The sequence below is a fragment of the Rissa tridactyla genome, chromosome 3, assembly GCF_028500815.1.
Source record: "Rissa tridactyla isolate bRisTri1 chromosome 3, bRisTri1.patW.cur.20221130, whole genome shotgun sequence".
Taxonomy (NCBI): domain Eukaryota; kingdom Metazoa; phylum Chordata; class Aves; order Charadriiformes; family Laridae; genus Rissa; species Rissa tridactyla.
In genome coordinates, this window is record NC_071468.1 from 97199429 (window position 1) to 97214670 (window position 15242).

Genomic DNA, 15242 nt, shown 5'->3' on the forward strand with positions numbered 1-15242 from the left:
GCTTTTTATTAGCACCTTCACTGCGAAGAACTGTCCAGAGAGTATTGCATGCTATATAAAGTCTATAGCGGTGTAGATAATTACAGTTTTGTATTTTTAAAGAAATCACATTTTAAAGCTTTCATGATGATAGTAAGACTGCAGAGAGCAACTGCCTATTGATTGTTTGGCCACGGTTATTTTAAAATGTCTTTTTCTAGATGTCACATATTTCACCAAAATTTATATCTTTAACAGCTTTTAGTTTGTTTTCAAAGCATACCTTGAAGGTAATGAAACTTTGTTCCCCATTTCAGAGAATGAGAAACAAACACGGAGTTACTGAGTTGTTAACAAAAAGCCTAAATTGAAAGCACTAGTAAGTGTAAGTCTGCCTATTTATAGTTACCATGCAGAGGCAAGTACATGAAAGTTTTTACTTCTGTCACATGAGACAGCTCTAAGCACGCAGGGACTAGAAGACTAATGAGCATTTCCTCATTTCCCTTCTACATTGTCAGACATAGGTGGCCAGAAGACATCCATGATCAGAGACAATGTTATGAGTATTTTTATATTATAATGCTTTGTTTCAGTATACTTGCCCAAACCTGCCTTGGACAGTACAACGCTTCACAAAACAGCCATGCAAGATAGTTCATTAAAGGAAAACTAAGCCAGTAATGTATGCATCCCACTTAGAGATTCCATAATCTTGAGAAATGAAGCATTTGTTAATAAGCAGGAACACTCATTTAAAAAAAAAAAAAAGTATATACCTGCACCAGGTAAGGTATGGGGGTGTATAAACACATGTGTCAACACTCACATATATAGTTTTCCATGGTTTTTTCTGATACATTTTTTTATTTTACAGACTTCCAAAGCTTGAGTTTTAGTTTGCCCATTGCTTTGCGCAGTCCTTCACTTTGATGCAATCTCTGGCCCCTCTCTATCTTCTGTTTCTAATACTAGAAATGCAAATAACATATCTTCTCAGATCCTTTTCCAGAAAACAGCTATAGACACCTAAAATGTTGGTCAATATGCTTAAAATCATACTATTTGTAAAGCAGTTAAAGTGATAATCAAACTGTGGCCTTTTTCTGAAGTTAGCATGTTGTGTCTTTAAAATTGTCCAAACCTTCTATTTCTGAAAAGTAAATAACTAATAAGTGATTTGTCCAACACATGTCTAAATATATTCAAATTTCTTATCAAGGATCTAAAGGTTTTGGAATTAAATTATCATCTACTATGTTGTTTGGCAATCTCTGCTTTAAAAAAAAAGTAATTCTGTAGTCTATTTATATGGAAAAAATCAGAATGGTCTTTGTTCCACTGCCAATTTTTTTAGCAATATTAACATTCCTTATTTTGAACAGCATTTATTTTTTTTCCTTTGACATTTCTATACACTCATTTAATTCTTCATCTAAGTTTTTGTTCTGTCTTTACGCTTTCCTACCTTTCTCTAAAATAACTTCTTTCTTCAACAATTCACTGTCAAACTAATCTTCTCCTTCTGGTCCTGCAATATACTGAAAAATAATTAACATTTGTTCAGTTTTCATTTTCTATGGCTCTATTTGCATTAGTAAGGAGTAAAAATACTGCATAAAATTCTTGACAATGTTGGCTAACAGAACTGCCTGGCCAGACCTTCAGCAAAGTCTATAGCTGTTGCTTTCTGGGTTTTAATCACCTTCGTTTTTTTTTTTTCTTACTTATCTGTTACTAGAAAGAATCTTGGGTTTTTTCAGCTTTTCTGGTACCATATGGTGTTCTAATCTGATAAGAAATCATAAAGGATCATATTTGTATCCTATAATCATTTTATCTTGGAAAATTACAAAGGATAAACTAGAAAATATATGATGGATAAAAGGGAATGTCTGTGTGTTTTTTCTCTGTCCAACAGCTTGCTTAGCAGCAAATGCTAAGAAATAGTTCAAACGCAATTTTTTTGTTGTATATTATCTGCCAAGCCTAATACCGTGAATGACATGAATAGCAGGCTTATTTTATTAATAGTACACTTATTTTTATTTTCTTATTCATCTTCCTGAATTTCACTTTAAAATTTTACACTCCTGAGGAAATGCATGCCCAACTTTATGTTGCGTTTTAGAAACCATTCTCTTTTAAATAAAGTCATTGAACTTACTTTCTGTAACAAATTTAATTTAGAATATTGCACTGAAGAGCTCTTTATTTAATCCAGTATCAGATCACACTATGGGGGGAAACTCATCCTGTTATCTTCTTATTCTTGTCACATGAATTCTGAAAGGCAGGCAATGCCCCCAAGATACGACTGATGGACGATAGAAACACTGCCCACTGCTTGTGCTGATTTTACTGGGAGCTTCATGTTTCACTGATCTTTTTTTCAGAAATGTTAAGCTGAGTGAAATTTTGTGTAATTGTCAGAAGTTAGAGAATTTATATTAATTACTACAGTTGTTCTTTATGTTGTCAATATTGCTTTTGGATAAAAACAGTTCATCACATGTATTTGGTTTCTATTGAAATTCAAAGGCATTTATTTCTGAGAAATATTAAATATTTGGAAATTATATAGACCTGTCAAAAAAATATAAGCTTTGAGGACACACACAAAAAAAGTAAATTTTCTCCATCAGTCTCAATTACTGGTTTTAAGGAGGTGCTGTTTTGAATTAATTGAGTACTCTATTGAAGGAATGAAAGAGCTATTTCTCGTCATTAAATCTTAATTCTTTCCACTGGAAACTCTTCCTATTCTTTTTCAGAATATACACAATAGAGAGAGTTTTTGATGGCAATAGACATTAAGGTAAGGCTATCAATAATGAATAGGTGTTGGATATATAAAATACATCACCAAAAATAATTAATAGCAGCAAGCAATAATAAATCAGTTCTATTAAAATGAAGCATCCAAGAACACTATTAAAGCAGAAAAATCCCTCAAAACATAAGCCATCTCTGTATATTCTATTAAAGCATTACTGTTGCATATATCAGCATTGAAAAAAGGACCCAAGGAGAAAGAGGTGATTGGTTTTTGTTTTAATTCTAGACAGGCAGAAATATTCCTGTGTAATCTACCTGTAAACGGTCAGAAAAAAACCCAAACAGAAAGTCCTCTAAGAAATGTGCTTCTACAAAATAGGCATTCTGAAAAGAACATTGAAAGAATTTTTTCTTTTTTCATTCTTCTCTTTTATTAAGAAAAAATATGGCTCCACTTCTGTTTTCTCATTGGTGGAGCGCCATCATTTCAATCGCAGTTAATCTTGCAACTGGTGCTCTAAAACAGGTGAGAATAATCAAGGCATGTTATTTCTTTACTTTCTAACTAAACTAGCAACGTTTGAGTAGCAAGACATTTTTTACTTCTAGAATACTAATCTATTCCTGTGAACTATTATTATTTTTATGCTTAAAAAATGCCAGTGTCCCAGAAGCTGAATCCAGCTGTTACGTGCTGACCTACTAGCAGCATTGCCTTTTCCCTGATTCTAGCTGGTTTTGCCTGCTTTGGAAACAAATATCTCAAATATTTATTTTGGTCTTGTTACACAGAGTTTGTTTTAAAAAATATCAAAGTAGCATGTACAGTCACTCCATTATAGAGGAAGGAGAGGAGTGTGTCTCTGAACTTATCTTTAATTATCTACTGAAGTTTTGCCATTTTTCAGGTCCTGTAGTTACGTTTCACTAAGTGTTATCATAATAGACTGATCTATGAGATGATACAACAAAAAAATGAGATGGAAAAATCAAAACTATTTCTATTAGACAATATCTTATGCTCATTCTTTCATTATGCATAAGGGAATTTATAAATTCCATAGTTTTTGCGTATAAATTACGTATATAGGAAATATAAATTGTGTATATAGGAAAGGGTTATAAATTAGCCATTGGTAATAAGAAACAAGGTATGTACTGCGACACACTTCACCTTCTCAGTAGGTCTTGATATCCTCCCAAAAGAAGCCACAAACACTGAACACTTTGCAGACCTTCTGGTAAAAAGAAAATGGATAAGTGCTATTATTTCATAAGGTTTTCCTTTTTGCTTTCTTGTTTTGTGGCTATGTTATTCTGCAGTTGTAAAATAGCATTAGTCCTGTTCTAATGCATCATACCAGAAAATGATAAGATGGTTTGACACATTCCAAGGCAGAAAGCACAGTCAGAACAAAAACTTATTCTGTGGCTTCTTAGTGTAAATAATAGAGAATCTGAAGTTGCCTGCTGTGGTATATAATCAAACTTCTGTTGTAATAGCTATAAGTCTTCTGATGTATTTCTGTTAGATGTATAGAGTATGCCCCTGTTCTTACTTAATCCTTTTTCTCTAGGTCTAATCTATCTTTTAGTGTAACTGACAAAAATGTTCCTACAGTATTGGAAGATGTATTTGACCTTTGTGGCCCTTTTCCTAGGTTTGAGGGGTTTTTTGAAAGAAAAACACTGTGGAGCAATAGCTCTCTTACATCTTCTTATTAAATTCTACGGCTTAAGGTCCAGCTTGTCCAAAGCAGTAAAAATGGTCATTCAAGTCAGGCTGCTAAGAGAGAAGTGATGCACTCATTAGCCCTCACTGGCAGAAAGAAATTCTAGACAGGGGGAGAATGAAGAGTAAGAAAGTGACATAAAGGTCAGAGATCTTACAGAGAAATTTGAAGATCACTAGCAGCAGAGTTTTTGAAGTCACTCCTTTTAAAAGAACTTCTAGATAATTAACTCCGGTTCTGCCATTTTGCTCTCTATTACAGAAGAGATGAAGCACCCTTAAAAAAAAAAAGAAAAGGGAGGAAATGTATAGCCGATTATTTGTGTAATTCTTTAGAACAGAGAAAGGAAAGTATCGATCTGCTTCCTAACAAGGAGCGAAGGCACTTCTTCTTTGGCAGTCATAAACAAATACATACTAATTGGGAACAACCAGGCAGTAATCTGCAAAAACAGATCCAGAGAATTCAAGATGAATGAATGGGATTCAGCAATGTACTGGTGTTGTGGGAAAGGAAACCTACAGTCTGAGATATTTGTTCAGGAGTTCTGCTTGTGCAGGAAGTGATGTAGTTCCCTGCCATATGTCAGAGCGTACCAGCAGGCTCCTGCCAATCTGACCTTGCCTTGCCGACTTTGGCTTCCCAGCTTCATCTCAGACCTAATGTGTCACTGCAGGCTGTCTGGTCACCACTGGGCGGTGGCAGACCCTGGTTACCAGCATTAGACCTGCTCATCTCTTCTCATTTGGGTACTGTGGGACGGTATTTCTTGTCAGTGAGCTTGTGGTCTGCCTGCCTTGCTGTTATAGTCCCTCTATGAATAATAAAAGTTGATTAAAATTATTAAACTAAACCTAGATGAACACAATACTTTAAAATACGGTGTATTAAGATGTAGACCTGCCATACAGAGTCACCACGTGACGTGACTGAAAGGTGTGTGTTGCCAACCATTCCCCATCTCCCAAAGCCTATTAATATTTATTGCTCTAAAGAATTTGTGCCTCTGGATGGAGCTATAGGTATTCAGGTTTTGATCATGAAACACAGAAAAAAGTCATTATTACCAATTGCTAGGGTTCACTGGTGAACAAAGATTATTATCAGAAAAACTCTAGTATGCAGCATGTAGTGACCAAACTGTTAAGAGAACAGATTGGTACTCTTAGAGAACTCAGTTTAATCTGAAAACTTCTTAATTTGTAAATATGCCAGGCAACTTACATTCAGGTACACAGAGTTCATACTAACCAGTAATTCCAGTCTGATGGACTGCATTCATGAAATGGAAATAATGCCCTTCAACTCTCCTGTGTAGGAGCACAACTGAAGCATGTGTAGGTAAAACGAATCTCCGGGTTGAGCAGCGCTTGCAAATATATCAGTGAAGGGAAATTACTGGGCCTGTGTCAAGAATTTCTGCCCTAGCACAGAGGTGACTAGGGCAATTTGGACAGCAGTAATTGCTTGGGAAAAGCCTAGAAGAGGGCCAGAAAGGCATGCGGATTCAGGCTCATATGTGGTATGCTTCTAGCTCTGCGAGGTCTACCTGCGAGGTCTGTCCACTGGGAACTATGAATCAGCATTGAGCTAGGCCGACTGAGCTTCATTTAGTCCCAGTCTCAGAGCAAATCCATCTTGGCGAAAAGATATTTTCTGTAGCCTAGATGAAATCTCCTTTTGTTGCCTGTGACAGGTACAACAGCTTGCCATCATTGTCACATTAATGTTTACGGTAAACAACCTAATATGACTGAGGCAGAACTTCTGTGGTGTCAAGAATATTTTAAAATGTACGGGTATTTGTTGATACCAAAGTGAGTGAGTGGTAAGCAGAAGGTGGACTATTTAAGGCTATTTAAGATTCCTCTCCAGACTAAATTAAGCTTAAATAATGTACACAGGTTTTTGCTGAAAAAATACTTTTTTCAGTATTCTTGTCAGAAAATCATAATTTAAAATTCAAAGCGAGTTGTAATGATGACTTTTCAGCTGCCAGTAGAGCTTTTTGAGGAATATCCAGTGAAATGTTATTTCATCAGAAATGCTGACATGATGGCATAAAAACTGATTTACGGCCTAGGAGATCTATTTTTTTCACTTACTACTTAGTTGAGAAAACTTTGCAAAAGATTTAAAGCTGTTGAAACACATCACCTCAAACCTAAATGACAGACAATTGTAAATCTGTTGAAATTATTTGCCTTAGAATATTTATCTATTTATTTCAGGAATGGTATATGGAGGTAAGAAACTGAAGTACAAACACCCTAAATACTCATAATAGCACATTCTTATAACATGTTTTACCTTTCTTTTAGATTATGTGTACATAAACAAAAGTTTTTACTTGTCCCTCAGCTAGTCTGGGATATAAAATAACAACTGAATTTCTCACAGGAACAGAATACCTTTTTTCAGACTGTGGCTGTTATTACATCAGGAAGTTGGCTTGTGAAAATGAGTAATCTTCAGAAAACACAAAAGCTTTCCTAAAATCACATGTGCATCATTTCTCAGGCTCTTTAATTTTAGAATATGAAGTTTTAAAAACTTTAGGTGAGTTGTTCTGTTATTCTAATCTAATTGCTGAAGTTCAGATTGTCTTTACTGAGAATTAGTGGATTTTGATCTCTGGGTTCCAGGAACCCTGATATGCAAGAAGGATACAACAAGAAAATTGCACCTTCCACTGTGTCTTTTATAGTTGTGACTGGTTACTTCAATGCAACAATCAAATGTATTTATTAGAGCAGATGGTCACAATAAAACACTTTCCTGTTGCATTGTCTGAGGCAACAGCACCAATTTTTTTACCCCATCTTTCATCCAAAGGTGACAATTTTTCCTCTTTATTACCCTTTTTTTATTTTGTTCAACTATGCTATTATTAGTTGAATTTTTTTTTTCAATTTTTACATTTTGTATGATTTTTGCAGTAAGTACAATTTTTATATTTTGAATTCTAAAGCACCCAAGCAAGGGGGTAGGATCCACATAGGAATTCATTATGATAGATGTTGAATGACAAAACCAGTAACAATCACTCTATCTCAAAAAACAAATTAATAAAATGGCGTGTATGTTATTATTATCATATCCAGTGCAAATAAGGGGAAATTAGCAACTGTTAGTATGTATGTATCTTAATGACAGTGAAAATATTGTCTAGGTTTTAAATTAATTTATTAAATTCTGAAATCTGTTTCTTTCAGTCTGTTTAAGTTTTTCTCCAGCTGTAATTTTAACAGGAACCATATAACTTTTTCCCCAGAAGTAATATTTGTTCAATACGAATGAATGAATGCACATCAAATCCTGCTGGCCCTGACAATAACCCTTAATTTGAGGTTCCAGTTAATAGCTTCAGATGTATCTGCCATCCAGAATGTAAGGAGCCATGTAGTGAAATTGCCATAAATCACTGTGTGGCTGGACTATGTCAGAATGGATCACAACGCAATGATCTCCCTGGAGAGTTTAAGTGTCACAAAGTGACTAGCAAAAATCACTTTTGTCATGAGGCATTTGAGTTTGTCAGAAAGAAATGTCTGAAGAATGTAAATGCAGCATTTCTGAAAAAAAGATATTTTAACTACTCTGCTTCTAAATTTCCACTATCTAAATTCATAAAGTATCTTTTGAGTGTCTGTAGCAGAAAAATGAAGCAACACTTGCTCATTTCTTTTTATAGGAAATAGTATATTCTTAAGTACTGCTGCTGACTCTGTTTTTATGAGAAACTTTATACAAAACCAGATGTTTAATACTGAAATTCGGCCCTGAAACCACCATTCTTTATTTTTCAACTTAGTATAATAACTTCAGATATATTGGTCAATGCTGCAATACCTTGATAATTAATTCAAAACACAGAAATAAAAGCATACATAGGTTAAGATCTTTATAATGTATAAAATGATTATCAATATTTATTTTTAGTTTGTCAACGAAAAAATCATGTTGGCTTTTCAATATTCAGTATCGCTACTTGAATGACAGTCGCATAACCACATATAACAGTTATACATATATCTGTGTATAACTGTTACTAACATTGACTAATGTTTCCATTTTACTTCTTTATCATAATTTTTTATATTAGTTTTATGTAGTATTTCAGTAAGCAGATGTTAACAGCTATTTATGAAGGCAAAAATGAGAGAGAGGCTTAAATTTTTAATAGCAATCAACAGGGAGGAAAACTTCAGCTGTGTGAGAACATTGCACAGCTGGTGTTTGGTGTTCGGGAGGGAAGAGAAACATAGCTTGAAGATACCTTTCTGCATCTACTGGTTTAGAAACCAAAGTGACTGCACGTGTAGGGCCACTTTAATATGCATTGTCTTGTATTTATGCCTCAAAGGCTTGTTATACAAGCCAGGATTTCTAAAGTGCAGTATGTTTCAGCAATTTAGCCTAATGGTCAGAAGTTGGTGTTTTACCTCATCTAACCAGCTGTTCAAAAACTAAAACATCTTCCCGATCGGGGCTCTTCAGTCATGTCCTAAAGACTTCATTTACATTTCCTTTGATTTGTAGACTGTGCTAAACTAGGCCCAAGCAGGACTGAACGTTTGAAATTTGGTAATAATTTATCACTCTGGAACTGCACTTAGTAAGTGCTATAAAGACAGGGTTATATTTAGTTTTTAAAGCTATCACAGTACACTGTAGGAATACAGACTTGTTTGAACGTCTTTGACCAAAGATTCTTCCTTTTTCTCCTTGTTATGTAAAACACTGACGAACACAAGGTCAGATGGGGCAACTCAATGGCACACTGGAATCTGTTCTGGCAATACCGATGCTACTGAAACATTACATTCCTTTATAAATATTTTAAAATGAAATGTGAAGTTCAGATCTTCAGCCAGATTTGGTATCCAAGTTTGTAAGACATTCGAATTAATTACATTTAGCTCACTGAACCAAATCTCTGATTTAAGTCTAGTGGCTTTTCATGCTGTAATTGTTAAATTATAATAAATTGGTCCCATCTCTTTTGATCTTTGTTGGAACATAATTTTTGCAAGAATCTAAAAAATCTTTAGAAACTTTTAAAGTGCTCAGTTAATAGGAGAACAGACAACTATACTTCTTATACTTTAACTCACTGATTTTTAATGACAAAATTTACAACAAAAATGTCTAAAGTTTGAAACCTAGCATTTATATTCAGCACTTGGATGCTAGCTCCACACAACAATGATTGATTTTTTAATTGCTTTATATCAATTAATTAAAAATATTTATTGGGTTTGAAAACAACTCTTTTACAGTGAAACAAAGAATATTTACTTGCAACTATTTATTGTGCATGTTCTAAAATAGAGGTGCTGTCATCAATGAACCATGTGATTTTCTTGATGGATGATGACTTCAGAAACTACAATACCATGGCCAATATACCCTAAGTATAAAATGTAGATTCATGTTTTATCTTTGAATTTCTTTTTTAAATTTCGTGCAGATGTACCTCTCAAAAGGAAACACGGGCACTCAGTGTTTCACAAGATTATGTTATTAACTATAAATCAAGTGGTTCAAAAAATCAGTACCAATAAGCTGCCAAACCTGTCAAATCTTGTAATATCTGCTTTACAACAGAATGTATTGGGACATTTTCTTTTTTGGCTTGGAAACATAGGGTGTCTTCTTAGTTTGGTGTACGGAACACCACACTAAAAATGAACAGGCTTTCATCAACAGTGTGTTTACTGATACTGCAATAAAAATAGGCATATCTGCATAAAACCACTTGAGGAAATTGTCATTCTATCAGATGGTCTTGAAGACCTGTTGTATCTTGAATGATTTTGATATTATCGCAAGTATGGCTTTATCATACAGTTCTTTTGTTCCATTTAGAATTGCTTTCTGAAACTCAAACTTTCTGAAACTTTCTGAAACTGAAACTGTCTGAAACTGAAACTTGCAAAGAAACCAGAATATTTTACTCTATCCTAAATAAAATTTTGAAATACAAGTAAAGAACACAAAAGGACTTAGCAAAATTGGTCTCTCACTTTTCTGTTTTCTCAGACTAAATGGGATAATAAAGTTTTTATGTCTTCTTTTACTCTATTTTTCATTAGGTTTTACTGGTCAGTTTTGCGAAGCAGATGTTGCTGCCTGCCTGTCACAACCATGTGGAGCCTCCAGCATCTGTAAAGACACATTGGGTGGCTATCTTTGTTTCTGTGCACCTGGTTTTATAGGTGGGTTCGAACGAGTGTTGTTTAACATGTTTGTTTGTTTACCATGTTTAAGTCAGTCCTAAACCACAGAAAAGAAGGTTATGCAAAAGTAGCAATAGATATAATTTAGCAGTGTGCCTCTGATTCAAGCAGAAGCAACTTTTGTTTCCTGGCACGCAAAAGTACTTGGCTGTATAAGGGTATTCAGCCGTAAAAAATACTGACTACAAGGGGCTATTTTCACTCCAATAACTTTTACTTTATACTATTTTAGACAGGATGTCTGTCTTACAATGATGTGATTGCAACTCCTAGCCATATGCAAGTTGGCCTTAATTTATCTGCTTTGTACTTCCTGTAACAATAAGGCTGCAGTAACAAGGGCCTCAATTGCCAAATATACATCCAAGATCCCGGGCAGGTTTAACTGCTCATGCTTAAACCTACCCTGCAGGTCACTGCCATTAGTACAGAGTCTGATAAGATTAAAATTATTTTGTTTATGTTGGCATACTGTAATGGTAATTCCAGATTACAGTGGGGAAAAAAAAACCCAACAAAAAAACAACCTTTCTAGATACAGATTCAGATCTTTTTGATCGTCTGTACGATGAAATAATCAAGTGCAGTAGGAATTCCCGGAGTGGCAGGTCAGCTCTGCAGCCCAGACCCATCCTATCTAACTGCAGGGACTTTGACAGGGCTCCTAAAGCAGGAATAGGATAACTTTAGAGTCTGTCTCAGTAGGCAAGCAGGACACAGGCAACCAGAGGAATCCAGATCTTGAGTAGACTCCATACCTCTCTTAAATGGTTGCTCTATGTTCTAGTGTAGGCATCTATTTATATGAAATAATCTGTAATTTAATAGCTGTAGTATTTGTGTCTGTAATATAATGAAATGCTGTATCTTGTCTCTGTGGTTGGTTTATTTTATTATTATCATCAAAATATGAAGTAAATTTGTTTGATGTTACTTATGATAATTCTTGGTGAGGTCTTATTTTATTGAAATGTTTGTTTAAATTCTTATATTTATGTAATACCAGATTAGTATTTTTAGTTTATACTTTTTCTGTGGCCAAAAGAAGCCCTCAAAACCCTTCTGAAACAATCAGGAACTTTTTACCTACCTCTTAGGTACAAGTAATAATAAATTTGAGGCTCTTATCATCTGTTTGGATAATTCATATACAAAATGCGAATAAATACTTTCTGAGCTTTGTTCTGCCTCAAAGGCCAGAAAAAATAGTAATATGCCACATATTTAAAAATGTATGGCAATATCTAACTTTTTTATTATTAGTTTCCAAAAAGAATTATTAAAATATTTGTCCATAATGAAAACCTTTCCCAATATTTCCATAGAGACCTTCATAACAAACCCAGAAATTAATAAATGAATGAAAAAGAATATTATAGAAAAAGACTGTGATATTATAATATTTGGTCTTTGAAACCATACTTACTCTTTTGTGATGCTTCAGGAAAACTCAGACTTTACTGCCCTTAAAATATGAAAAGACGCAATTTTTTGAGTACATCTATAAACAAATCTATAAAATTCCCAACAGATCTTTGTTAAATAGTATATGTTATATATACATTTCACTTTTGCCTTTAATCAAGAAGAAATTAATTCCCCAAAGACAATTTCTGGCTCAGTGTTAAAAGTTCCCTGTACCTAACCTCAGTTATTTCATTTTGTTGTTGCTGCTTGCACTGGTGACTCACCAGCGGCATGTTCCTAATGAAGTGACTCCTTCACTTGTTTCCAGGTAATAACTGTGAGATTGAGGTGGATGAGTGTCTTAGTGACCCGTGTCACAATGGAGCTACTTGTGTTGATCATCTGAATGCCTTCAGTTGCATCTGTCAGCATGGATTTCAAGGTATTAAAAAAATCCATAGAACTATAACTATCTACTTTGACTGGTACACCAGTTGTTCAACATATCGGATAAGATGCGTGTATACTTGTTTTAGTGTCATCTGAAGTTATAACCATTTAAATTCAGCATAAGTGCATCCCGACTAAAGTTATCTACTTTGTTTTCACGACAGCATGGAACTAGGTGTTTTCTGCTGGCTGGTGGCTTAGCTGTTGAAAACGGATCACTGGGGTTCAGTGAAATCTTGCAAATAGCTTATACTGTTTTCTGTAAGCTTTTTAAACTTGGCAGATTTAATATAACGGAATCAGAGAAAAAAACCTGTGTGGGAAAGGTTTTGTTCTTGGCATACTTCTACAATTTATATGAAAAATGTAATCACTTTGATAAGTGGATGCGTTAATATCTGCAGCTGTTCTTTGCTTTCAGCTCAGATTAGGAATTTAAAGTGCATCCATTTTCTTTTTAGTGCATAATTTTTTAAACATCATGGATTTTTAATCATTGAAATACAAAGCAATCTATAATTCAAATGTCACAAAGCAAAATATTACTTTTCAACTGCTAATTATATTCAGAAGAATTATCACTTGCATTTTTATTTATTAAAATTCTTTGAACTTCCCAAACCTCACAACTGATGTAATTTTTCATTCATTCTTCAATTGATAAAAAGTTAATTTCACTCAGAAATATTACCAATAGAGTATTTTTATACTTTAAGGAGCTATTTGGTTATGTTAGCCACAGTCTAGACTTGAATCAATTGTGTTCTTGTCTACATCAGGGTTGTTTTTTTCCATTTTCTGAGAGTACATCTTTTGCCTTATCATGAACACAAGGAATATTTCCTCTCCTGTCATTGCAATGCAATCTGTTATATTTAATGTAATTTGCTTTCTATTCTTCTATATTCATATCATAAGAAAATTGTCTACTTTAAGCCTTAGGAATCTATTCAATGACTGTACTTTTAATCTTCTGGGAAAATTAGTGAATAGCTTAAATATTAAACATATCAACATACTGTCATAGATGCCAAATTTGAATATAAAAAGGGTGTCGAATAGTTTCCAGTAAGTGAGCTATGTTCAATTAAAATAAATGTTGGTATTTAACTATATTTGCTATGCAGTAACGTCTCTCCCCTTTGTCTGATTGTATATTCATAGGCACAACTTGTGAAGAAAATATAAATGAATGTCACTCTTCTCCATGTCTTCATAATGCATCATGTGCAGACCTTATTGGTGGCTATGAATGCATTTGTCTACCTGGCTTTACTGGTGAGTTGTATTCATAGTAAACCTTGTTTTCCACAGCGAAGTAGTCCACAAAGCATCCATTAAGACATCATTGACTAATTTGCTCGTGTTTCCTTCTCATTTCTCTTTATCTGCCCTGGTCTAATGTTTCATTTGCATTCCAACAAACTGGAACACTGACTCCATCTGTAAACTAAATAGCACAAGATAAATTAGTCTGCATTTAAAAAGGCCTTCAAAGCTTCCACACACAGGGAAGATTAGTTACCGTTTAGCAACTCAGAAATAAGTCGTTATGTATTTGTGGTGATAAGAATTAAATGGATGCCGACATTAGTATGTGTGGCTCCCTCTTTGGCTGATTTATGTTAGTTTCTCCTCACAAGTTGCTTGAGATTCTTATGGTGCAAATTAATTAGAAATTGGCACCTGATTGTCTTACTAAATGTTCAAATCTTTCGTCTTTTCAAAGGTGCAAGATGTGAAACAGATATAGACGAGTGTGCTTCATTTCCCTGCAAGAATGGAGCCACCTGCATTGACCAACCTGGTAATTACTTCTGCCAATGTGTGGCTCCGTTTAAAGGTAATGAACGCCAAGGAAAGGGGAAAGCAAACATAATTAACTTTAGAAAGCATTTCTGTCAGTTGTCTGAACTCATTGCATTCTTCCTACAGCATTATTAGTCCTTCATTTTTTCAAGCAAAGCTTTTAAAATGACCAGCCGATTATGCCTTAGGCTGCAAGTAATGTGAAGTAAACTTTGTTTATACATCTACTAGGAGTGTTTCTTTATTAATCAAAATGGATACTTTAATATCAGTTTGTTAACAGAATAAGATTATTTACAAAATGAGAGGCATATGCCCATTAAGCTGCCATCACAAAGATCAGTTGCTTTTCTAGATATTTTTCTCTCTAATTTGATTGGTCATGGCACTGTCTGATTTCTTTTTTCATTCTCAGAAAATAATTTACAGTTATCTTGGAACCCATAAATTGTGTATGATTATTTCTGTTGATGCTTTTAAAGGAAATACACTTAAAACGCAAGCTTTATTGTGACCTTTTTCATAAAAAGTTTGGGGATTTAATTTTAAACACTCACTGCTAAAATAATTTAAAATAACAAATTGTGTGGTGTTCTTGAGCATATCTAGTTCAAGCGATAATCTCAATTAAAGGCGCTTGTTGATTTATAAATTAAATATAAACACATTTTTCCTCCTGCAGTTCAATATAACGATAGATACTTAGGATTCCAGAATAATCATTAAAAGGCAATTTTCTCGGTATGTTGAGACAGCAGGGCTTTTCCCCTTTAGGGAAGATGGTTGCATTAAATTCATCATTCATGAGACAGGAGTGAGCTCTAATGTTTGTTCTTATTATTTT

General features: G+C 34.2%; 1 protein-coding gene across 1 annotated transcript in view; it reads left to right on the forward strand.

Moving 5' to 3' along the window:
* Nucleotides 1-15242, forward strand: part of EYS (eyes shut homolog) — an 874211-nt gene that overhangs the window by 259975 nt on the left and 598994 nt on the right. The window contains exons 15-18 of the mRNA XM_054197017.1: nucleotides 10589-10711; nucleotides 12468-12581; nucleotides 13754-13867; nucleotides 14319-14432. Coding sequence (XP_054052992.1) covers nucleotides 10589-10711; nucleotides 12468-12581; nucleotides 13754-13867; nucleotides 14319-14432 — 465 coding nt within the window. The remainder of the gene's footprint in view (nucleotides 1-10588; nucleotides 10712-12467; nucleotides 12582-13753; nucleotides 13868-14318; nucleotides 14433-15242) is intronic.